Genomic DNA, 27,454 nt, shown 5'->3' with positions numbered 1-27,454 from the left:
TTTTCAAAGTTGATTATAATTAAAACGGCAAAAGCAAAACAGTGGGACTTTTTTTTGGATATACTCTATGTCATCCTCTGTCGCATGACGCAAAAAGAAATTCTTTTGCAATTTTGTCTAGGTCAAACCTTTCCCTGACTGGACTATTTTCCAGGTCTATTTTCCCATTGTCTTTGACTGTGTGGGTTCTACCATACGCTGCAGTGTTTACCAACTAGCAGTCAATGTTACTACACTCTACGAACAGATTTTTTTCTTTTTTGCTACTTCTTTTTTACTCGTTAACCGTCTTTTTAGTTACGATTCACGATTGTTGTTTTTTATGTTGTCGCGAAAATATATTACTCACGGTTCATTCTTTACACAATTTTTAAAGAAAATCTATTTTGACGTCGTAATATATTGTACTATGCATATCAGCAATACACTCTATAATATAAAGCAAGTTTTTATTTAAGATTTATATTTTGTAAATAATAAACCGAACAAAACGGACATCAATCGCACATTCTCGGCCCTTTCCGTAAAACATCGGATTATCGATAATCTGCGAGAGGTACCGATTGAACGGACATCTCCAATCTGGACGCTTCGGACAGTTAGCTACACCACACGATCGCCGTTATGGCAGAATTGTCCGAGGATTCCCGATTGGGACATCTCACTTCAGTTACGGTATTTACCGACATTAGCCGATGTCAACCGATCTACAAAAAAACGCGGGAAATTATTACAGTCGTACTACCTTAAATTACTTTCACATATTGCTATGTCCCAAACGTCTGACGCACAGCAGTCACACACAATAACAGTACAAGACATGTCTATGTAACGTGTATGCTTTGTCGTAAGACTATATCGTCTTTATATGCATGTATATTAAATTCAAGTTTAACTAATAGCTTACCTTTTTGGAAAAGATGAGTAGTGGAAAAAAAAATGTTGGTAGCGATCCGGATCTTGAAACAGATTCCTTTTGTAGTATTCGCCTAAAACTTTGCTGGATAACCCATTTGATGCACGAAACAATGTGTTCGCATTTTATGCACGTTACAATGATATCACGTTCTATGCACGCCGAGATGGTTTCGCGTTTTATGCAATATATGTACAATGGTTTTTTACTTCTTCTATACATGGCATAGTTATGTCTGGGAAAGGCATGCCCAAACTGTCTGATATCCAAACTTGACCTTTTACCATAAAGTTGACATTTGACCTGAAATTATGACCGTGTCGTTGAGGTAGGGAATCTCATGTAACACGCGACGCGTTGTCTTATGGTTTGCATTTGTGCCGCATTATTTCAAAATCAATAATATGTCAAAGTTATGACTGAGAAATATATTTTGCAGCTGTTTTATAGTCTAGTTTGACCTTTTTACCTCATTGACCTTTGAGAGAGACTGCAGAAGTAAGCGAAACTTCGTCATATAATGGTGGACATTTGTGCAAATATATTTTTAAATCTATCAATATATGGCAGAAAATTTGACCTTTGGCCTTGAATGGCGACCTTGGGCTTTGATGTAAAGGACACGATTGTACCACGCGACACGTTGTCTGATGACGGTTTAAAAGTCATAAAAAAATCTCTCAATTCAAGCCAATACTATGGCTGATCTGATTTTTCAAGCTAATTTCGACCTTTGACATTTAAGGCTGGGTGACAGCCGTAAAATGACAAGAAGCTTATATGCAGTACGGAAATGTTAATCAGGGAAGACATTCTCCGCCTAAACTGGAATTTCGCTACGAAGAGAATTTTCTTTAATCGAAAAGTACAATAAAAGGGAAAATTGTCGTCCCCAATTAGCCTGTGCAGTCTGCACTGGCTCATGTTGGACAATACATTACGCACATGCATTAAGCCCCATTTTCCCAGAGCGAGATTCAGTAATTGAAGTAAGAAAAAAGCCGCGTTACTCAAATATTTTAATAGCCAGTTATAGCAACTCCGTCAGCTTCATATGTAAACATTATTAATGTTTCTAGCAAATTAAGCAAAATGATGGGGAAACCAATAAACTTTTTTTTAGCTTATCTTATTTCTTTACAATTATCATATGAACAGAGCACACAATCAAAACACAATCAAGTTCAATAAACTTGGTAAAAAAGTGAACAGATTCAGCTTACTTGGCATTTCAACGTGTTTAGAACCTTGATCCAATAAAAGCATGTGCTTTACCAAAGTGCGACAGGCACAGTTATATCAATCAAGCTCAGGGACGACACTTTCCCTCCAGACTTGATTTTTTTAAAGAGAGGCTACCTTTAAACTAAAAATTCCATAAAAGCGGAGAGTATGTTCCGTGTGTATTGTCGTCCCAGGTTTTGCCTGTGCAATCCGCACAGGCTAATCAGGGACGACACTTTCCGCTTTTATGACATTTTTCGTTTAAATGAAGTCTCTTCTTAGCAAAAATTCAATTTAGGCGGAAAGTTTTGTCCCTGATTAGCCTATGCGGACTGCAAGTTGAATCTGTAGAAAAAGCCAGGCCGCACATTATTTGCCATTGCTGTGTTATGGACCTATTTGTTTCTTATTGTTTGTAAAATTCTGTCTTTTTGAATCCTTATTCAGTTTTTAATTTGGAATATTCACAAGTCCTGAATATGTATATAATATGAAAAAGTTAAAAAATTTTTTAGAATATATGCGTTCAAAATTTAAAACAAAGATCATGTTTCTACATGAGCTGTGCACTGGGAAAAACGGGGCTTTATTCCTTTAATGGATTTTTATTTAAGAAGAAACTTTAAACGAAAAATTCCATAAAAGCAAAAAGTGTCTTCCTTGACGCACATGCATTAAGACCAGTTTTCCCAGAGTTCAGCTCATATACTTCAATTCAAAAACAATGAACTCTTAATATCAGTGTGATTTTATGGAACTGACAAATTTTAAGATCAGTTATATGAAAGTAATGGTAATATTATTATTCACAAGAATTTCAATCACCATTCTTAAACAAGAGATGTGTTTGTCAGAAACACAATGCCCCCTAATGCGCCGCTTTGATTTTTTTGGTTACCTTTGACCTTGAAGGATGATCTTGACCTTTCACCACTCAAAATGTGCAGCTCCATGAGATACACATGCATGCCAAATATCAAGTTGCTACGTTCAATATTTCAAAAGTTATGAAGAAGGTTAATGTTTTGGTTTAAGTTTTGTAATTATTTTGTGACCTTTGACCTTGAAGGATGACCTTGACCTTTCACCACTCAAAATGTGCAGCTCCATGAGATACACATGCATGCCAAATATCAAGTTGCTATGTTCAATATTGCAAAAGTTATGAAGAAGGTTAAAGTTTTGGGACACACACACACACACACATAAAATGACAGACAGGCCAAAAACAATATACCCCCGATCTTTCGATCCAGGGGCATAAAAATGTCTTCTTTTTGTTGGAATTATTTTAAGCCACACTCTGTTGCTTTTGAGAGGGAATATATAATAACATCGACAAAGGTTTTTATTCCTGAGGTCTGTTTCATTTCTGCATGTCAGTGAAGTCTTTGTAGTTGGTGCTCAAATCCAGGGCAGCATAGATCCGCCTCGAGTCAAATGCCAGAGAATACACGGGACTCTTTTGGCCAAAGAAATACTCCTGTAAAATGTAGAAACATTTAGTGTGAGATACAGGAGTTGTGCTGTTTGAAAAGGGGGTTAAATGCATGTGAGCAAAGTGTCATCCCTGATTAGCCTGTGCAGCCTGACAGGCTGACCAGTTACGACACCTTCCGCTTTTATGATTTTTTTCATTTTAAGGAAGTCTCTTCTTAGCAAAAATCTAGTTTAGGGGGTAGGTGTCATTCCTGATAAGCCTGTGCATACTGCACAGGCTAATCTGGAACGACACTTTACACATGCATTAAACCCCCATTTCAAAGAGCGAGGCTCAGAGAAACAGATCCCAGATGAGTTGTGAATATGACCTCGTCAGTGTTAACATGGAATAGTGTTTTGTGCAGTAGATTTTGATAGAAGTATTCCAATGTCAATCTTGTGTCTCTTGTTGATATGTGGGCAGCACATTCTATACTGTATCCCAGTTTAATGTCACACGTTTTTTCACCTTTGGAATAAATATTTAAAATAAGATGATTTGTCTATAGTCTTTTTAGATCTCCATATTAATTAATGAAATGCTTTGCTATACATGCTTTATTATACATTAAAAAACTTGTTTAGATGAAAATTGCTGAGATTATTCACAAAAATGCCTCTAATTTAGTAAATATTGTTAAAATGTTTACATCATAAATAAGCTTCAATTGAGAGGGAAATTTAAATGTTATCATAAGGGAAAAATACATGCCTTTTCAGCATGGGGATTGGCCATATTTCAGCCCCAAATTTGCCCTTAAAATCTAGAAGTTATCATTAAAAAAGGCCAGAGTTGAGCAAAGGAGGGAACCTTTGACCCCTGAGTTATAGTTTTATTATGTTACCACTCCACTACAGATCCCTTGTACATGATAATGATTTTAATGAGATATAATTGATTATTGAAAAGTATGTGACCAAATTCTGTATTGAATATACCCCCAACAGTGTAAAACAAGCGCTATAATATAACTCTTATTGACAGAAAGATGCATGCACACAAATACAAACAAATGCAATCCACAATACCCTCTACATCATGGGGACATACATATCATCATAAGCAACATCAAACCTGGACTGGCACATTGGTCCTCTTGTCCCAAAGTCGCACCATTCCGTGCTGAGCAGTGCCGGTAACCATGGCAACGTTGCTGTCTGTCTGGACGCAGTACAGGGTGGAGTCGTAAGGCTCCGTCCATTCATTGACGCTGTAATGGATGCGAATGTATTTTAAGGTATACCGATTGTCAATGACTTGACCCGGTGACCTAGTTCTTAGCCCTAATTGGCCTAGATTCTAAGATGGCTTTAATATGTGTCTTGTACTGAGAAAACTGGGCTTAATTCATGTGCGTAAAGTGTCGTCCCAGATTAGCCTGTGCAGTCTGCACAGGCTAACAAGGGACGACACTTTCCGCTTTAATGGTATATATTTAGTTTCAAGGAAGTCCCTCCTTACCGAAAATCAAGTTTAGGAGGAAAGTGTCGTCCCTGATTAGCCTGTGCGGACTGCACAGGCTAATCTTGGACGACACTTTATGCACATGAATTAAGCCCAGTTTTCTCAGAACAAGACACATATAGTACAGAGTAGCCTTCTGACCAAGTGTCAGCACAATTTAGTCATAATTTTAACCTCTAGAGTGGTAACAAGGTTAATCTAAACTTTGACCAAGGGACCTAGCTTTGGAACACATGTGACTTATATTTGTATCAAGAAAGACTAATAAATGTTGCTTCTAGAGTTGTAGCAGGGTTTTGCTAAAATTGACTTGTACACGCAGCTTTTTAATGAACATTACTCAGATTTGAACTCAGCCTAGATATTATGAAAATAAGCATTCCGACCAAGTTTCATGAATATTCAGTAATAAATGTGGCTGCTTTAATGGAAACAAGGAGACAACAGTCGATGACCTAGTGTTTAATCACCACTGACCCAGATTCAAAGTCAGCCTAGATATTTGCGATATGAAAATTCTGACCATGTTTTATCACGATGGAGTAAAATTTGACGACACAAACTGCACAATGACAAATGCTACACAAAGAGTGATCCAAATAGCTCACAGTTATGTCAATAAATATCTGCTTCAAACTATGGAGGTGGGCATGTTCATATGCTGGTCAAAATGTTTGTAAAGTTTTAGCCTTGTAGAAGCAATACTTGTTTGATTTACCCCAGTACAAGTTAAGAAATTTATTTTTAAATATATAAAAGGGCCACAACTCAAGTTGTCTCAAAAAAATGCAAACCAAAGTATGGTTGGGTGCAAGTTCACTAGTGGTAAACATGTACCGGTATGTAAAGGTTCAGCCTTTTAGTAGCATTGCTTTTGAGTTATGCAAGAGCAGCAAGACATCAGTTTATTAAGACCTGCGTTTATGAAACACAATTCCCCCTTCCTGCGCTCTGAAGCTGCACAGCAGCTATTAGAGAGAAAGTTGTTCATTCCAACAATGACAAACATCAATGGACCAGAATGAATTTCACACTTCATCTGTAGGTCATGAAGGTAACCTCACATACCAACAATAGCACCGCCTTGCGTGTGCCGACCTCTCATCTATTTTTCTTTTTAAAGGTGAAGGTTGGAGTGGAGGGGGGGGGGGGTTGTATAGTGTGGGGGTGTGGTTATTTATTACATTTTCTTCATGGGTTGGGGGGGGTACAGTGTTAGGGTGTGGTGGTCATTTATAAGATGATCTTTAAGAAAAAAATAACACTTTTTTGGGGAGGATGGGGGGGGGCTTGGGGGATGGTTTGGGTGGAGTCTATTGTGGTATGTCTGGTAAGAGTTGTTTTGTCAAAGTATCAATCAAATGTAATCATAAATAAAGAAGTTATGGCAATTTTAGCTAAGTTTAATAATTTGACCTTGAGAGTCAAGGTCATTCAAAGGTCAAGGTAAAATTCAACTTGCCAGGTACAGTACCCTCACGATAGTATGAAAGTATTTGAAGTTTGAAAGCAATAGCCTTGATACTTTAGAAGTAGAGTGGATCTAAACACAAAATTTAACCATATATTTAAAGTTACTAAGTAAAAAAAGGGCAATAATTCCGTCAAAATGACAACCAGATTTATGCCACTTGTTCCTTACAGTTCCCTTATGATAGTTTGTGAGTGTTCCAAGTCTGAAAGCAATAGTATTGATACTTTAGGAGTAAAGCAGCCCAAAACACAAAACTTTTCAATTTTCAAAGTATAAAGGGGCCATAATTCTGTCAAAATGCCAGTCAGAGTTACATAACTTTGCCTGCACAGTCCCCTTATGATAGTAAGTTAGTGTTGCAAGTATGAAAGCAATAGCTTTGATACTTAAGAAATAAAATGGACCAAAACACAAATCTTTACCAAAATTTTCAATTTTCTAAGTATAAAAAGGGCACATAATTCTGTCAAAATGCCAGTCTGAGTTACATAACTTTGTCTGCACAGTCCCCTCATGATAGTTAGTAAGTGTTGCAAGTATGAAAGCAATAGCTTTGATACTTAAGGAATAAAATGGACCTAAACACAAAACTTAACCAAAATTGTCAATTTTCTTAGTATAAAAAGGGCACATAATTCTGTCAAAATGCACGCCAGAGTTATCTCACTTTGCCTGCCCAGTCCCCTCATGATAGTAAGTAAGTGTACCAAGTTTGAATGCAATAGTATGAGAAAAGTGGACCTAAACGCAAAACTTAACCGGACGCCGACGCCAAGGTGATGACAATAGCTCATAATTTTTTTTTAAACAAGAGATGTGTTTGTCAGAAACACAATGCCCCCTATTGCGCCGCTTTAAAGCCATAAATTTGACCTTTGACCTTGAAGGATGACCTTGACCTTTCACCACTCAAAATGTGCAGCTGCATGAGATACACATGCATGCAAAATATCAAGTTGCTATCTTCAATATTGCAAAAGTTATGAAGAAGGTTAGTTTTTGTTAAAGTTTTTGAATTTGTTTTTTTTACCTTTGACCTTGAAGTATAACCTTGACTTTTCCCCCACTCTAAATGTGAAGCTCCATGAGATACACATGCATGCTACTGTAAAACCATTAAATATCGTGGATTTCGTTGGTCCGCTGAACCACGAATTCAAGAACCAACGATTACTTATACATTTTTAATCCGGAATTTGTCATTTGCAAATGTCATTTCCGACATTTTCTTTTATTGTTGGTTATCCGAGATATTGCTTTTTGCATTAGTATAAGTCTTTGGTAAACGTTACTTCACTTTAGTAGGTCACATTACACTATATCTATGAGTTTTTCTTTTTTTATTCATCATCGTTAATGTACGTTTTATTCATCATGGTTAATAAATATAATACATAGCAGTTAACAGTTTATCACATATGTCAATTAGTGCCAATTAAAGTTAAAAGAGATATAACGGTTTTCAAACGTGTATTTTGGGGATCTTATTACTCAATTGTTACTACTAGGGGATCGATTGCACTGAGAATTGCAAATAATGTCAAAACAACATTGATGGCAATTAGCGAGCGGGGACCCACAAGTGCGCCGCTTTATCGCTCCTATCAACAACTATCAGCAACACTTTCATGCTTCAGTGCACATTTACCTCAAGTCTTGCTGTCAACACAGATAAGCAGATTATGCTTTGTTAATTACTCTGGTTGTTTTAATAAAAGCTCTATTATTATGATGGTCAGTATTCCCCGAAAATTTGAAATCCACACAATTACTAGTCAACGAATTAGTTATTTTTTATTAAACCACGAAATTTCATACCGACGAATTTCTATACGTTTACAGTATCTTGAATATTGCAAAAGTTATGACCAAGGTTAAAGCTTTGGTTAAAGTTTGGGACACACACATACAATGACAGACAGGCCAAAAACAATATACCCCCGATCTTTCGATACGGGGGCATTAAAATAGATGAGCTAAAAATCAGCTCAATATCTGAAAGCTTTGTGTAAACAAGTTTATCAGTAAAACTGATGGATGCTCCCCAATGATGCTTTGTCCATGGTTTAATTGTGTGGAAAAAAGTGTTACCTTGAGAAAATCTATTATTAGCCTTGGTGACCTTGACCTCATCAAAAAGGTAGAGGTCCATGCAAGGTACCTACATCCCAAATATATAAGAGATCGATCAAATATTGAAGACGCTATGAGAAACTGTAACCAAAGTGTGACCTTGAGAAAATCTATTATTAGCCTCAGTGACCGTCAAATTGACCTTGACCCAGCGACCTCAAACCTCATCAAAAGGTAGAGCTCCATGCAAGGTACCTACATGCCAAATATGTAAGAGATCTGTAAAATATTGAAGCGCTATGAGAAACTGTAACAAAAGTGTGACAGAAAATCTATTATTAGCCTCAGTGACCTTGACCCCAGTGACCTCAAACCTCATCAAAAGGTAGAGGTCCATGCAAGGTACATACATGCCAAATATGTAAGAGATCTGTAAAATATTGAAGCGCTATGAGAAACTGTAACAAAAGTGTGATGGAAAATCTAATTTTAGCCACGTTGACCTTGAACCCAGTGACCTCAAACCTCATCAAAAGGTAGAGGTCCATGCAAGGTACATACATGCTAAATATGTATGAGATTGTTAAAATATTGAAGGCGCTATGAAAAACTGTAACAAAAATGTGAAGGAAAATCTATTACTAGCCTCTGTGATCTTGACCCCTATGACGCCAAACCTCGTCAAAAGGTAGAGGTCCATGAAAGGTACCTACATTCCAAATATGTAAGAGATCGGTAAAATATTGAAGGCACTATGAGAAACTGTAACAAAAGTGTGACGGAAAATCTATTGTTAGCCTCAGTGACCTTGACCTTGACCCCAGTGACGTCAAACCTCGTCAAAAGTTAGAGGTCCATGCAAGGTACCTACATGCTACAATATGTTTAAAAGAGGTCCGTAAATATTGAAGGCGCTATGAGAAACTGTAAAAAAAGTGTGACGGAAGGAAGGAACTACAAACTGGCAACTATATGCTCCCTATATATTTATATATGGGGAGCATAAAAACCTCTGGATAACGTTTATTATAGTGATAATGTCAAAGCCCAAGGCCTTTTACCTCGTCAAAAATTAATGGACTTGAATGAATTTCACAATTCATCTGTAGGTCATGTAGTTTGACTCACATACCATGAATCAGATTGATATCTGAAAGTGTTTCTTAAACAAGAGGGCCAAGATGGCCCTAGTTCGCTCACCTGAGAGGAGTCGGTTCATTCAATCTTTACCAAACGTCAAACTTGACTTAGATATTGTCCAGACAAACATCCTGGTCAAGTTTCATCATTATTGAACCAAACCTCTGGCATATGGAGTGTTTTTGTTTTTGTAAGATTTGACCTGGTGACCTATATTTTGAGTTGACCCCCCCCCCTTACCAAACATCAAATTTTGCTTACAAAAATAAATATTATGACCAACATTCATAAAATCTGAAACAAAATTGTGACCTCTAGAGTGTTTACAAGGATTTTGTATAATATAATAAAAATTTGGACAATCTAAGGGCAATAATTATGGCATTAATTATGTGACATATATAAAACCAATCTTTGTACCAAGTTTCATGATGATTGGGCAAAAAATGTGATTTCTAGAGTGTTCACAAGCTTTTTTTACTATATTAATATAAGAAAACTGCCCCCCCCCCCCCCCCGGCAGCCATGTTATTCAACTGACCGGAACCATTTTCGAACTCAACTCTCATATCAAGGAAACAAATGTTCTGACCAAATTTCATGAAAATTGGGCCAAAAATGTTACTTCTAGAGTGTTCACATGTTTCACTATATACATATAGAGAAAAATGCCCCGCCCACTGGTGGCCATGTTTTTTCACCGATCTGGACCATTTTGCAAACTCGTCCGAGATATCAATAAAACCAATGTTTTGACCAACTTTCATGATGATTGGGCAAAAATTGTGACTTCTAGAGTGTTTACAAGGTTTCTCTATAGCCAAATAAGGAAAACTGCCCTCCCCCCCGGCAGCCATGTTATTCAACAGACCGGAACAATTTTCGAACTCAACTCTCAAATCAAAGAAACAAATGTTCTGACCAAATTTCATGAAAATTGGGCCAAAAATATGACTTCTACAGTGTTCACATGTGTCACTATATACATATAGAGAAAAATGCCCCACCCACTGGCGGCCATGTTTTTTCAGCGATCTGGACCATTTTCGAACTCGTCCGAGATATCAATAAAACCAGTGTTTTGACCAACTTTCAAGATGATTGGGCAAAAATTGTGACTTCTAAGAGTGTTTACGAGGTTTTTCTATAGCCAAATAAGAAAACTGCCCTCCCCCCCCCAGCAGCCATGTTTTTAAACTGACCAGAACCATTTTCAATCTCAACTCTCATTTCAAGGAAACAAATGTTCTGACCAAATTTTATGAAAATTGGCCCAAAAATGTGACTTCTAGAGTGTTCACATGTTTCACTATATACATATAGAGAAAAATGCCCCGCCCACTGGCGGCCATATTTTTTCACCGATCTGGACCATTTTCAAACTCGTCCGAGATATCAATAAAACCAATGTTTTGACCAACTTTCATGATGATTGGGCAAAAATTGTGACTTCTAAAGTGTTTATAAGGTTTCTCTATAGCCAAATAAGGAAAAATGCCCCGCCCACTGGCGGCCATGTTTTTCAACGGACCGGAACCACTTTTTAACTCGACCAACATATCATTAAGGCAAACATTTTGACAAAGTTACAGTGATTACAAGGTTTTTCTTTTTTTGACCTATTGACCAAGTTTTTGACTTTTGACTCCCGGCACAACCCAGTTTCGAACTTGGCCGAGATTTTATTGGGGCAAAGCTTTTGACCAAGTTTAATGAAGATCCGACATTAAATATGGCCTCTAGGCTGTTTACGAGCAAATGTTTACGGACGGACGGATGGACATACGACGGACAAAGACCGGTAAGAAAAGCTCACCTAAGCAATCAGGTGAGCTAAAAACCTCCGGAAAACCGAATGCCAGACAGACAGACAGACAGACAGACAGTACGACTGCTATATGCCACCCTTCGTGGGGCATAAAAATGTACATGAACTAAACTAAACTTAAAAATATTGGAACTAAAATATTGAGTCGCATAGTTTTGAATGCTGGTTAAGATAACACATATTGAAAGCTTTATCCCTATGGCACTTATATTTTTTAGATACATGTCACACACAAAAGTGGGACAGATGGACAAAGGCGAGGCTACATGTATATGCCCCCACCTCTGATAATAAGAGAATTATCTCAATATTTGTGTACTGTTGTTATCTAACAATATAAAAATAAAAAACATTTAATTTTCCATTAACAATACAAAATAGTGAATATTTTCCTAAGCTGTTATTGAAATTGTGCTTATTAAATATAATCTCTTTTTATCCTTTAATAAATTCTTTTTTTCTACAATCTCGTTTTAACAAAATTCTTAAGCAAACAAGCAAATTCGTTGAATTGATATCCCCCGCAAATATGCTTCTGGACACAAAAGTGTTATATTTGGCACTCAAAAAAGCATTTTTTCAAGATACAAAGGGCCATAATTCCTTTATTATCCAATAATGTACAATGCCATTTGGCGTGCATCATCCTCTTATCCATATATATACTCATATCAATGATATCCGCCAAAGCACTTCCAAGATATGGCTCCGGACACAAAAAGCATTTTTCCAAGATACAAAGGGCCATAACTCTGTTATTAACAGATGGTGTACAATGCCATTAGGCGTGCATCATCCTCTTATCCATATATATCCATACCAAGTTTCAATCCTCCAAAGCACTTCCAAGATATGGCTCCGGACACAAAAGTGCCGGACAGACGGACGGACAGAAAGACGGACAGACGCCAAAACAATATCCCCTCCGCCCATGGCGGGGGATAACTAATACACATGCTGTACCCATATTTTCAAATCTGTGAACAAAAAATTATCTTTTACAGAAGGCTTCAGCAATCTGATACATGTTTTCTAAACTTGCCTGTACCAATATGTTTACAAGTCCCTTTACCAGAATGATTTAGAAAACTTATAAACCATTTTTTAACCCATTTTTTCTTTATGATAAAATCTGTGAAAAAAAGCATTTAACAGAAGGCTTAACCAAACCGATACACGTTCAATCCACCCATCTTTTTCCAATCTGTGAACAAATATTTGTCTATAACAGAAGGCTTTAGCGAACTGAAAAACAATTTAAACACCTTTAAGTAAAAGGGACCTTTTCACAGATTTTGGAATGTATTGAAGTTTGTCATTAAATGCTTTATATTGATAAATGTAAGCATTGGATCTAGAAAGCTCCAGTTACAAAGAAGAATACAATTAAAAAAGACAAAAAAAAAAACCCTCAACTGGGCACAAACAACAGTAACTGACCCCTGAAAAATAAAAATAGTTTTGTTTTTTGTTTTTTTTTTGGGGGGGGAGAGGCATGGGGATGGTTTGGTAGGAGTCTATTGTAGTATGTAAAATGCACGCCAGAGTTATCTTACTTTGCTTGCCCAGCCCCCTCATGATAGTAAGTAAGTGTACCAAGTTTGAATGCAATATCTTTGATGCTTTATGAGAAAAAGTTGACCTAAACACAAAACTTAACCAAATTTCAATTTTCTAAGTATAAAAAGGGCACATAATTCTGTCAAAATGCAATCAAGAGTTATCTAACTTTGCCTGCCAAGTCCCCTCATGATAGTTAGTAAGCGTACCAATTTGAATGCAATAGCTATGATACTTTATGAAAAAAGTGGACCTAAACACAAAACTTAACCGGACGCCGACGCCGACACCAAGGTGATGACAATAGCTCATTTTTTTTTTCAAAAAATAGATGAGCTAATAAGAGAGCGGACAACTGAATGTTTAAAACGCACTAAGTGACCCCGTGACCAGTTTTTGACCCAGCATGACCCATATTCAAACTTGACCTAAACATCATCTAGATATAACTTCTGACCAAGTTTGGTGAAGCTCGGATGAAAACTACTTTAATTAAAGAGCAACACAATGCTCAATGTTTAAAACGCACTAAGTGACCCCATGACCTAGTTTTTGACCCGGCATGACCCATATTCGAACATGACCTAGACATCATCTAGATACAACATCTGACCAAGTTTGGTGAAGATCAGATGGAAACAACTTGAATTAGAGAGCAGACACTTTATACGGACCAACAGACCTACCGACAGACAGACAAACCGACAGATGAGCTCACTCCTATATACCCCCCTTAACATCGTTTGTGGGGGTATAATAAGCAATCCTTATAGTGTCACAAAATGTAATAACAACAGAACTCTCCAAATTATTCAATCGTTTCTTGTTGCAAAGCTTTATAATTTTCAGGTGTTAAATCGTAAAAAGATGCATACATGTATAATGGTTATTTTAGAGCAGGGCCTCATAAATATCACAACTACAAGAAAAATATGCGAATCTGAAACATTTTTTTTTTATTTCGTCAAAACGTGAAAAGTCCTTTAAACAAGTGCCTTTAATACAGGGCTTTGGCAAACACATACAGGATTTCTACAGTCACCTTTTTCCAATCTGCAAACAAGAACGCTTTAAAAGAAGGCTTTAGCAAACCAATACTGGATTTCTCAGTATATTTTACCCTAATGGGACATAAAAATTCCCATTTGAAGGTGTTCATGAACAACTATATTTTATATAAATATCAATACATTAAGTTCAATGCACATCAAGCTCTTGAATTTTAATCTTTAAATTTATTGGAATCACTTTTATTCTCAATTTTAAAGTATTTAATAGCAAAACAAGAGTGCCAAACTGTCACAAGATACGCCCGTTCGGAGGTTTTGGACACCATGCTTAATGCTTGAAATGCACTAAGTGACCTCGAGACCTAGTTATTGACCCGGCATGACCCATATTTGAACTTGACCTAGATATCATTTAGATGTAACATCTGACTAAATTTGGTGAAGATCAAATGAAAACTACTTCAATTAGAGAGCGGGCACCATGCTAAATGCTTGAAATTCATTATGTGTCCGATCGTGACCTCGTTTTTGACCCGGCATGACCCATATTCGAATTTGATCTACATATCACCTAGACTCAACTTCTGACCAAATTAGGTGATGATCAGATGCAAACTACTTCAATTAGAGAGCGGACACCATGCTAAATGCTTGAAATGCACTAAGTAACCTTGTGACCTAGTTTTTGACCCGGCATGACCCATATTCGAACTTGACCTAGATATCAACTTGATGCAACTACTGACCAAGTTTGGTGAAGATCGGATGAATACAATTTGAATTAGAGTCTGGACAAAGTGGCGCCGTTGAAAATGCACTAATTGACCCTATGACCTAGTTTTTGACCCGGCATGACCCATATTCGAACTTGGCCTATATATCAACTAGATGCAACTGCTGACCAAGTTTGGTGAAGATCGGATGAATACAATTTGAAATAGAGTCCGGACAAAGTGGCCCCTTTGAAAATGCACTTATTGACCCTATGACCTAGTTTTTGACCCGGCATGACCCATATTCGAACTTGGCCTAGATATCAACTAGATGCAACTGCTGACCAAGTTTGGTGAAGATCGGATGAATACAATTTGAATTAGAGTCCGGACAAAGTGATGCCTTCCGCCCGCCGCCCGCCGCCCGCCGCCAAGGGGTTTCACATAATACGTCCCGTATTTTATACGGGCGTATAAAAAAGCATGTGAAATTACATGTTCATAAGGCATACAATAAGGACCAAAATTTTTAGCATAAGGGTATCACCTAAATATTATATAAGAATGACACAGAATATTGAACTAAAAGTTTCGTGCTTCCGACGAAATGTAAACATGTCAGTGCTTTTCTCACCATTTTGGTAAAATGACCTATACCTGTGAAATGAGGATTTTTTTGTAAATTTACTTTAAACAACTTTTAAATAAATATTGATAAGACTTGCATAAAACAACAAGAGTGCCAAACTGTCACAAGATACGCCCGTTCGGAGGTTTTGGACACCATGCTTAATGCTTGAAATGCACTAAGTGACCTCGAGACCTAGTTATTGACCCGGCATGACCCATATTTGAACTTGACCTAGATATCATTTAGATGTAACATCTGACTAAATTTGGTGAAGATCAAATGAAAACTACTTCAATAAGAGAGCGGGCACCATGCTAAATGCTTGAAATTCATTATGTGTCCGATCGTGACCTCGTTTTTGACCCGGCATGACCCATATTCGAATTTGATCTACATATCATCTAGACTCAACTTCTGACCAAATTAGGTGATGATCAGATGCAAACTACTTCAATTAGAGAGCGGACACCATGCTAAATGCTTGAAATGCACTAAGTAACCTTGTGACCTAGTTTTTGACCCGGCATGACCCATATTCGAACTTGACCTAGATATCAACTAGATGCAACTACTGACCAAGTTTGGTGAAGATCGGATGAATACAATTTGAATTAGAGTCCGGACAAAGTGGCGCCGTTGAAAATTCACTAATTGACCCTATGACCTAGTTTTTGACCCGGCATGACCCATATTCGAACTTGGCCTATATATCAACTAGATGCAACTGCTGACCAAGTTTGGTGAAGATCGGATGAATACAATTTGAAATAGAGTCCGGACAAAGTGGCCCCTTTGAAAATGCACTTATTGACCCTATGACCTAGTTTTTGACCCGGCATGACCCATATTCGAACTTGGCCTAGATATCAACTAGATGCAACTGCTGACCAAGTTTGGTGAAGATCGGATGAATACAATTTGAATTAGAGTCCGGACAAAGTGATGCCTTCCGCCCGCCGCCCGCCGCCCGCCGCCAAGGGGTTTCACATAATAAAAAAAAACAACAACACTAATTTCCAAATTTTAGTCAAAAAGATGCATTTTTTTCCCATTCCAAAGCTGTATTTCCGAATAGCAAACACCACAATTTCAACACCTACCATTTCCCAGTCCTCAGGTCCCAGAGCCTGAGACAGGCGTCATAGCCACAGGAGAGGAGGCAGTGGTCATCCTCGTACTTCATGTCCAGCACACCAGCACCATAGCGGTAATCACCCAGAGTGTGCAGCAGTGATTCACTGAAAATTGTAGTTATGACTGGAAAAAACGGGCTTTATGCATGTCCCAGATTTTCTTATGCTCTCCGAACTGGCTAACTTTATTTAAAAGAAAAATTCCACAAAACGGGAAAGTGACGTTGCTGATTAGCCTGTGCAAATGCACAAACAGTATTTACCTTTTCCAACTCAGAAGCAAAGTGAAAATGGCCATACAACAAGCATAAAACAAGAAGTTCTGAGAACAGACTTTGAGTCAGGGCAATAGATAACAAGCGTACTTGCGTTATTACGCAATTAAAATAACCAAAAATGTAATTAAATTCAAAATAAAGCGTACAAAAACGCAAATGCAAATTTAATAACGTAATACCCATAAAAAACCTTGCGTCACGAAAAGCAATTCTTACGAACACCGGGAGTATTTTTTAGACTTGTATATTTGACCTCTGACCTTGAAGGATGACCTTGACCTTGACCTTTCACCACTCAAAATGTGCAGCTTCATGAGATACACATGCATGCCAAATATGAAGTTGCTATCTTCAATATAGCAAAAGTTATTGCAAAATGTTAAAGTTGGCGCAAACAGACCAACAGACAGACAGACAGACAGGGCAAAAACAATATGTCCCCCACTACTATAGTGGGGGACATAAAAATAGTTTTATATAATTCGATTTTCCTCAGGACTGCAAACATGTAGCGTTCATGAGCAGTAAAGAGTCAAGCTCTGAATATCTATATGTTTGATCGCAGTGAGCACAATACATTTACCAAGCACTTGTTTATGGCCCAGCTTGTCAAATTTATACAGGGCCAGTTTTAAATATTTTCATGCTTTTATGAATACATGAATATGTAAGACTACCCACATTTATTACCAACCTGTTAATATCCAAACATGCTAGCAAACTGATTGTTTCTCCGTTCCATCATTCTTTATGATAATGGACTTTTGCGGCAAATTATTTTCAAATCCATCAGTATACGTCTAAGTTTTGGCTCAGACAGGAATGTTAATGCGAGATTATACCATTTTGTCAAATATTAATGAACTTATATAAAATGTTTAAAAAACTTATTATATATATATATTTCAATATAAAATAAAATAAAAGTTCAGAAGAACATGTGTCGAAAAATGCGAAATAAGCCATATATTTAATTATGAAATTGAAAATGGCTGTACAGTCGAATTTGCCAGCATGTATATCATGCATGTACGATGTGAATCTTAACTTTGTTTAACGGTTCATTTTAAATTCCTGCAATGATATATATTCATACGACACACTAACACTAACTCTGGTCCTAATAAAAAGACAAATGCTTCAGTTATTGTAGGAAAATATGTTCGTCACAATCGGCTCGGGCGCTAATTTGTCTTTGCTGCATTTTATGAAATTCGTATTTAATGTATAATTTTGCTTGCCTATTTTGTGTTATTGTAACATATTTTATCAATATATTACAATTTAATACATATAAAAAAATAGTATAATCTCGCTTTAAGCTATTTATTGTTAATATTGACATTTGAGCTGTGTGACCATTATCTTTGAGATAGAAAGATTGTTACATGTTACTGTACATCTAATGATGGTTGGCATTTGTAGTAAAGGCTTGGAAAGAAAAATTTGCAAAGACAGACAGACAGACAGACAAAGATAGACTGGGTTATTGTAATAAAAGTAATTTCTTAGCTACTAACCTGTGCAGGTCCCAGACAGACAGAGATGGGGTGCCACGAACTCCTGCAGTGCCTACAGTGAAACTTCTGCAAAATAAACACTACTTAAGTTTTAATGAAAAAGCAAAACTAAATGTTAAATTCAATTGAGCTTCATAGGATTAAAAGTTTTTAAGCACTCAAGTTTGTTACCTGGGAAGAATCAGTACTTATAATATTTGCTCAGAAGTTTGCATGTAATCACACTTTAATTGGCAAATGCCTTAATCTTAGAAAATATTTACTAATCCTAACAAGAAATTGCCAAGCAATATGGTCCCCTACTGAAATTCTTTTAATATATATTTGTTGCCATAGCAACCAGAATACGTAGGAACAAAATGAAATGACGTGCATAATCTCCATATTGCCATCTAGCCATATTTCAAGTTAAACAAGGGCTGTTTGTAAAACATGCATGCCCCCCATATGGGCTCTCCGTTGTAGTGAGAGCCATTGTGTGAATATGTTTTTTGTCACTGTGACCTTGACCTTTGACCTCGTGACCTGAAAATCAATAGGGGTCATCTGCCAGTCATGATCAATGTACCTATGAAGTTTCATGATCCTAGCCATAAGCATTCTTGAGTTATCATCCAGACACCATTTTACTATTTCGGGTCACCGTGACCTTGACCTTTGACCTAGTGACCTGAAAATCAATAGGGGTCATCTGCTAGTCATGATCATTCTACCTATCAAGTTTCATGATCCTAGGAATAAGCGTTCTTCAGTTATCATCCAGAAACCATTTTACTATTTCGGGTCATCGTGACCTTGACCTTTGACCTAGTGACCTGAAAATCAATAGGAGTCATCTGCGAGTCATGATCAATCTACCTATCAAGTTTCATGATCCTAGGCCTAAGCGTTCTTGAGTTATCATCCGGAAACCATTTTACTATTTCGGGTCACCGTGACCTTGACCTTTGACCTAGTGACCTCAAAATCAATAGGGGTCATCTGCGAGTCATGATCAATGTACCTATGAAGTTTCATGATCCTAGGCCCAAGCGTTCTTGAGTTATCGTCTGACAACCACCTGGTGGACGGACGGACCGACCGACAGACCGAAATGAGCAAAGCAATATACCCCCTCTTCTTCGAAGAGGGGCATAATTAAAAAATATGAAGAGAAACAAAAATATGAAGAACTTTTAAAGTTATCGCAGGATCCAGAAAAGTGTGACAGACAGACTGACTGACACACAGAGCATTTACCATAAGTCCCCTCTGGTTTCACCGGTAGGTGACAATACAACTGTATCAACAATTCAATTATTTAACAGTTGCACAATTTATAAAGTTGTTAAGAGATTGGTCAGTATTGTAATGATTTTCATGCAGTTTGTTTGTATTTAGTCAATAAAATGTCCATGAGGAACATTTATCCATTTAAAAAAAATATACAAAATATTTGCGATGCGGGGCTTGAAATACGCACCCTCCTGCTGGTTGTATAGCCAATGACCAGACCCTCTCTCTCAGGTTGATGACAGCTCTGATTGGCTGGTGATGATCATGTGACACTTCATTTCCAAGGGAGACGATCTGAAAAATCAGTAACAAAATTGCTAAAGTCAAGAAGACAAGGGCTGTTTGTAAAACATGCATGCCCCCCATATAGGCTGTCAGTTGTAGTGGCAGCCATTGTGTGAATAAGTTTTTTATCACTGTGACCTTGACCTTTGACCTAGTGACCTGAAAATCAATAGGGGTCATCTGCGAGTCATGATCAAAGTACCTATAAAGTTTCATGATCCTAGGCGTAAGCATTCTTAAGTCATCATCCAGAAACCCTTTTACTATTTCGAGTCACTGTGACCTTGACCTTTGACCTAGTGACCTGAAAATCAATAGGGGTCATTTGCAATCCATGATCAATATACCTATGAAGTTTCATGATCCTAGGCGTAAGCATTCTTGAGTTATCATCCGGAAACCATTCTACGATTTCGAGTCACTGTGACCTTGACCTTTGACCTAGTGACCTGAAAATCTATAGGGGTCATCTGCCAGTCATGATCAATGTACCTATGAAGTTTCATGATCCTAGGCCTAAGCGTTCTTGAGTTATCATCTGGAAACCATTTTACTTTTTTGAGTCACTGTGACCTTAACCTTTGACCTAAAAATCGATAGAGGTCATCTTCCAGTCATGATCAATGTACCTATGAAGTTTAATAATCCTAGGCCTAAGCGTTCTGGAGTTATCGTCTGACAACCATCTGGTGGATGGACCGACGGACAGACTGACATTTGCAAAACAATATACCCCCTCTTCTTCGAAGGGGGGCATAAAAATGATAAATTGCAAAACAATAAGCATGTTGAACATAATTTTAATATAAGCAAACCTTGCCTTCAGATGTAAGCACATGGTAGCAGGACCTGCATAAGCTGCTTCATTAATAATTTGTGAAGAATTTCTCATAAAATTTGGAATTTTCATCAGTGTGCAACACATAGTATTGACATTTAAGAATATAAATAAGAAATACAAGTACATAAATTATTCAACATTTGTGTAAGGTCAGTGATTGTTACTCAGCTTAGTACCATTTGTTGATATGCATTTTTCCCAGTTTGCCAACTTGAAAAGCATTCGCACTGAATATACATTGTACCTTCACAGTTTTGTCTCTGGATCCAGATACCAGAATATTGTTGTGAAAGTCTACGGCCTGGGCGTCAGTTTCGTGCAGCTTGTAGAATGCCTTGACACACCTTCCACCCTCAAACATGTATACACTGCCATCCCTGAAAACATAATATAGGGATCATACCTTCCACCCTCAAACATGTATACACAGCCATCCCTGGAAACATAATATAGGGATCATTTTGTAAATTGTTAGTCCAAACAACTTGTTTCCACTAAAATTTTATAAAATAGGGTTTTAACTGTAAAACAAGTAATATCACACTTCAAGGATAGTTATTAATAAAGAAATCCAAAGAAACAATATCTGTACTTTACATTCTTTCTTGATAAGTGAAAAAAAAAACATAATTTATTTGAATTAGCAAAACATATGGAACAAGAGATGTGTTTGTCAGAAACACAATGCCCCCTAATGCGCTGCTTTGATTTTTTTTTACCTTTGACCTTGAAGGATGACCTTGACCTTTCACCACTCAAAATGTGCAGCTTCATGAGAAACACATGCATGCCAAATATCAAGTTGCTATGTTCAATATTGCAAAAGTAATGAAGAAGGTTAAAGTTTTGTTTAAAGTTTTGGGACACAAACACACACACACACACACACACAATGACAGACAGGCCAAAAACAATATACCCCCAATCTTTCGATCCGGGGGCATAAAAATCAGCTTGAAGTACCAAAACATATATGAGGGTTTACACAAAGAATTATGGTTGCTAAGGTAAGATGAAACAAATAAGTTTGTACACGCCTTATGGGCATGCGACGTGGATTTCTATTTAAAATTGCCCAACACAGGGTAATTTTCTTACTTGAAAATGACATCTGTAATGTCTTTTTGTCTATGGACAAATTAAGGCACAATAATATTTTATGCTTATATATATATCTATGGCATTTGAAAAGAAACTATATTTTGATTAATATAAATCCACTTGTATTCAGACAGGAAGGTAACTGTTGATAGTTGCCAAGATTTTTGCTATGAAATTGTCCACTAACAAGTCAAGCTGAATATGAATAAGATCAATATCTCCACCATCTCTAGTGAGAAAACAAATCATCACCTCAGTATCTTTCTCTAAAGTGCTTTTTTCACATGTTTGAGAAAAATTGGCTTCCAATTTGAGAAAAAATAAGTCACACAATTTTTAAAGTATAAAAAAAATTAGTCACATATTTTGAATTGTAAAAGCATGAGTCGCAACCTTTTTTAAATTGAGAACATTTTGTTTGCTAACATCTCAAAATTTTGAATATATGGGTAGCAAATTTCTCAAAATTGTGAAAAACATCCATTCTTTAAATTGTAAAAGAACGTATTGGAAAAAAAAATTGTGAAAATTTGAGTTGCTTACTTCTCAACATGTTGTGTATATCAGTAGCAAGTAGAAATTGTGAAAAACAGCTGTTCTCTATTAAGGAAAAAAACGCTTTAACATATTACCTGCAGCCTGACACCACAACATTGTCTTTCACTGCAAACCTTGTCACATCCTGGGTATTGGGAAGAGCCAGTACATGTTTCTTAGCTTTTTTCGGCAGGCCACGCACGTGAAGATTGTAGGAACGAATGAGGTGTTTTGATGAGACCCACAGTTTGTCTTGGTCCATTTGCATCCATGGCAACAATCTAGAAATGCCACAAAATTTGTAAATTTTTACATTTGATAAATACGCATGTACAGTACTACTACTTAACTGATACAAATTCTGCTAGACATAATACAAATCTACTAACACTTCTCACAACTCAAAAATGTACTGTTATGTAGATACTGAAATACAAATTAACTGAAGTCTTGGATTAATAAACCAGCGTATTCTCCACTTTGGAATGGTTTGCTTACCTGTACTGACTGCTTGAAATGGTATTTTTAACTTAAAGAAGAATGATGTCTATCTATTCAGGACTGGCATTGTTGACTACAAATTGCGAAAATTGGAGAGTACATATTATTGAAAATGGTGCCATATTTGTGTAAAAATTTACATATCAGAAAATGCTGATATTTCTACATTGAAGAAATTACATGAAAACTAGCTAGTGCTGACCCTGCTCATGTTTGCTTATCTCCTCTGCCCCTATAGACTGGTTAATTCCAACAGTGTGAACATATTTGGACATTAACATATCTTTCTGCTAAATAATAGTTAATGTCAAACAAATAGAAAATGCTTAAAAGCTGTATTATAAAAGTTTGACTAAGAAATTACTTGAATTAAGAAATAACGATTAGCCCAATGACAAACTGGTCCTGATGTCGACTCTGTATCTTTTTAGCAGAACCATGATCCTTTATTGACTTGATCTTTCCCTAAACATTGGCAGTCATTACAACTTGCAAAAATTGCACCAAGTTTTGAAACTGAAGGTCAAAGATTCCAGGCTTCTGATAAAGGAAGTTTGACACATTACATTTGGTTGTTTTGATAATAATGCAAACAAGTACTCTGCACTGTATAATTGAAACGAAGTACACATTCAAGTTTAATAATATAACTTTTCGATTTCTTTTTCCTTGATCCCTTCCACTCATAAAAAAGACATATATTTCGATATATCACCAAAAGACTTTTTCTTGTATATTGATGATATTCATGCCCGCATATTATGCCATGATTATAGCTTTCGAAGTTGTGGAACTTACAATGACTGCAATTTTTTTAATTCTGTGAAAAAATAAAACTGGGAGTAACTTACTCCCAAACATGCGTTTGTAGGCCTAAGGGTTTTTGTCAATTCTTTTACGGAAAAAAGTGTGTGTTTCCAACAAAACGGAAAATTTTCTGAGAGATACATTTAAGTATGTTCAAACAAGAATGGGATAGTCAAGGAATCAGTAATAATTTTTTTACAGTAGACTTCAATTTGTAGTGAGAGAAACATCATATTAAATATAAAAAATAACCATTAGTGCCTCTCACTTGTGTAAATTATTATGTTCTGGACAAAATCACCAAAAGAAACACTTTGAAGATTGAACAAAATCATAAATAAAAATAGCCCATAAAATTGCAGAGTAATCTAAATAAGCTTTCACTATGAAAACAAGAGATGTGTTTGTCAGAAACACAATGCCCCCTATTGCGCCGCTTTGAAGCCATAAATTTGACCTTTGACCTTGAAGGATGACCTTGACCTTTTACCACTCAAAATTTGCAGCTCCATGAGATACACATGCATGCCAAATATCAAGTGTCTATCTTCAATATAGCAAAAGTTATTAAGAAGGTTAAAGTTTTGGTTAAAGTTTTTGAATTTGTTTTTTTGACCTTTGACCTTGAAGGATGACCTTGACCTTTCACCACTGAAAATGTGCAGCTCCATGAGATACACATGTATGCCAAATATAGAGTTGCTATCCTCAATATTGCAAAAGTAATGACCAAGGTTAAAGTTTTGGTTAAAGTTTTGGGACACACACACACACATACAATGACAGACAGGCCAAAAACAATATACCCCCGATCCTTCGATACGGAGGCATAAAAACTGCAACTTATTATATAACAGCGAGGGGAGCAGAGCGCATAAAAAAGGACATTGGGCAAAGTTGCATAATAAAATATCCTTTAAGCATATTTATAACAATGTAAATTATTCAATTTGATATTTCTAAACATTTTACTGGAGGAATTTTGCAAATGGTTGGCTTTTTTCTGGGAATTTTTTCCCTATTTCCCCATTCAATGTTTTATAAGATTAAAAACTCTTGTGCTTATGCGACCCTTGTCTACATGTAATTCCATCATCTTTACTAGGAACACATCATCACCTTGAACTGTTCCTGGCAAGTATAAATTCTGTGCACTGCTTTCTCACCCAGTGTGTAGATAACCGACAATGTTCATGGAGACAGGTCACTTTCCTGAAATAAAATATTAAATGATCTTATGTCGTATGTTAATAATGACTAAGCTTCTTTTGGGTATACAAGTAAGAAAGTTGTAAAATAAAATATTGAAACAACATTTTCTGTTCGTTTTAAGTTAACGCATGTGTTCAAATTGTTTGTATTGTGATCATATCAAGATATACCCAGGGTTTACAGTAACCTGTAGGGTTTATTTTACTATTTTTGGAATGAGGCCAGGTCCCTTTGAAATTTTCGGAAATTGGAGTTGTTACTTTAAAATTCAGAATAAAAGTGATTTCATATTATATTTACAAAGGTTCAACTTATAAAGCTTGATTTAAGATAATGATTAATTAAATGTTGAGACTTATTTTTTTTTAATGCAAACATTTAATTTGGAATGTTAAGGTCCCATTTGGAAAAAAAACAAACTTTTATTTTCAATTGGGAATGAGTCCTAACGGGTCCCAACATAAAAGAAAACTTTGATACTATATTGACTAATAATATTGGACGAAAAGTACAGTAACTTGAGTAAGTTCTAATAAATTGCAACTCATTTTATAATAGATTCATATGGTTAAGTTTACCTATTTTGATCCAAACATCTGGCCAATCACGTTGTTCTTTTAGTTATTAACAAGGTCTTTGAATGAAACGAAAAAGGTGAAGTCTCCTCGAGTAAATAGTTTAATTATTAAAAACGTCAAGCAAACAAATATATGAATCTTCTAATAATGGTATAAAACAAATGTAGTAATTAATTAAATGCCTTTTCCATAGTTACCATTTGGACTTTCTTCCTGAGGCATATATCATCAAAGCTTGTTTAGCAAATTTGGCCCAAACAATATCACAATAAACCAACTTCTGCAATCTCTTGCAAACCTGACATATTTTCCCGAGCGTTTCAGTAGTACAGTGGCTAAACACTGCAAATAACACTACATCAGGCAATTCTGTAAGGTTAACTGTTCGTATCACAGATTCTGAGTCTGACTTTTCTGTTGGTAAATTGGTACGAATCGCCTGGGGACGAATATCCGGAGTCGGTTTTCGTGAGGTGCATCTTGAAGCCATTGTTTCTTTTCGCAAAGTACGCGAAACTTATTATTTGTACTGAATTTTTTGCATAGATATTCATCTTTATACCGTACTACTTAGTAGGTATTTCAAAATTTCTTGATTGTGCAATATGTCGCCATTTTGGTTGTTTTTTTATATTATCGAATATTATTTAACGTTATCAAAGAACAGTGACGGTAACACATAACTAAATAAAATCTGTAGTGAAATATTATAAGGAATGCTCGGTAAAAGAAGCAATTAAAAATATGCACGCTTATTTATTAACAAAGCTGATGGAGAGACAATGCGGTGTCAGTAGAGGCCAAATGTTAGCTAATAGATCTCTGAAATATCCTTTTGCTGGACTTTCAACATATCATCGCATTTGAAGAACTCACAATCCGAAGCGTCACGTAAACGGTTTTGGTGCATTAAGCAGGGGCGTAGATAACCTCCCAACATTGGGGGGGCGGTCCAATTTCTGTACTGGGAACATAAAGAGGTCGTTTGAGAGGGTTGTCCTCTCCCGTGGTTCAGAAAAAAAAATAATTACAATTAATATGGTGCGTTTTGGGGGAACTTTCATGTTGATATAAATGTTATTTTCTTTCCAAAAACTCTAATTACAACATAAAATTCATCAATCAGAGTTTACTGATGTACTTAGAGAACAAAAATATTTTCAAACTAATTACTGTTTTTCACGCGTATATTCACTCAAAATTGTTTAAAGTGGCAGTTACCTTTGAATTAAAGGGATCTTTTCACGCTTTGGTAAATTGACAAAATTGAAAAAAGTTGTTTCAGATTCGCAAATTTTCGTTTTAGTTATGATATTTGTGAGGAAACAGTAATACTGAACATTTACCATGGTCTAATATAGCCATTATATGCATCTTTTGACGATTTTAAAACCTAAAAATTATAAAGCGTTGCAACGCGAAACGATTGAATAATTTGGAGAGTTCTGTTTTTGTCGTTAAATTTTGTGAAACTACGAAGATTGCTTATATAAGGTACAAAATACGTCGAGTATGTGTACTCGGCGGAATAGCTCAGTAGGCTAAGGCGTTTTTACTTCAGGACTCTGGCATGACTCCAGGGGTCACTGGTTCGAAACCTGCTCCGGGCAATATCCTTTTCCTTTTTTTAATTTTATTCTTGATTTTTTACTGGAGCTTTTACGATCCAATGTTTACAATTATCAATATAAAGCATTTAATGAATAAGTTAAAAAATGCCAAAATCTGTGAAAAGGCCCCTTTAAAGCGATCAATTAAAATTAAAAGAATCGCCTGTCCCTAATCAAAACACCGACAGTGCAATCACGGAAAAGAACAATGAAACAATTAACGCAATGACATTTACCCCGGCCCCTAGTTTATGACACCT

The 27,454-nt window shown here is 36.4% G+C and overlaps 1 protein-coding gene across 1 annotated transcript; it reads right to left on the bottom strand.

Annotated features, from left to right (window-relative positions):
- Nucleotides 1–2,872: 2,872 nt before the first annotated feature.
- On the bottom strand, nucleotides 2,873–26,225 carry LOC127837190 (F-box/WD repeat-containing protein 4-like). Its single transcript, XM_052364116.1, has 9 exons — nucleotides 25,782–26,225; nucleotides 24,914–25,006; nucleotides 22,582–22,767; nucleotides 21,093–21,225; nucleotides 19,910–20,016; nucleotides 18,448–18,513; nucleotides 16,617–16,754; nucleotides 4,698–4,833; nucleotides 2,873–3,623 (listed from the first exon to the last, which is right to left on the bottom strand). The coding sequence occupies exons 1-9, from the start codon at nucleotides 26,072–26,074 to the stop codon at nucleotides 3,507–3,509; spliced, it is 1,269 nt and encodes a 422-aa protein (XP_052220076.1). The 5' UTR covers nucleotides 26,075–26,225; the 3' UTR covers nucleotides 2,873–3,506.
- Nucleotides 26,226–27,454: the final 1,229 nt, after the last annotated feature.

The sequence above is a fragment of the Dreissena polymorpha genome, chromosome 7, assembly GCF_020536995.1.
Source record: "Dreissena polymorpha isolate Duluth1 chromosome 7, UMN_Dpol_1.0, whole genome shotgun sequence".
Classification (NCBI taxonomy): Eukaryota; Metazoa; Mollusca; class Bivalvia; order Myida; family Dreissenidae; genus Dreissena; species Dreissena polymorpha.
Note: the sequence above shows the minus strand (reverse complement) of the source record. Positions and strands in the feature narration are given on the sequence as shown.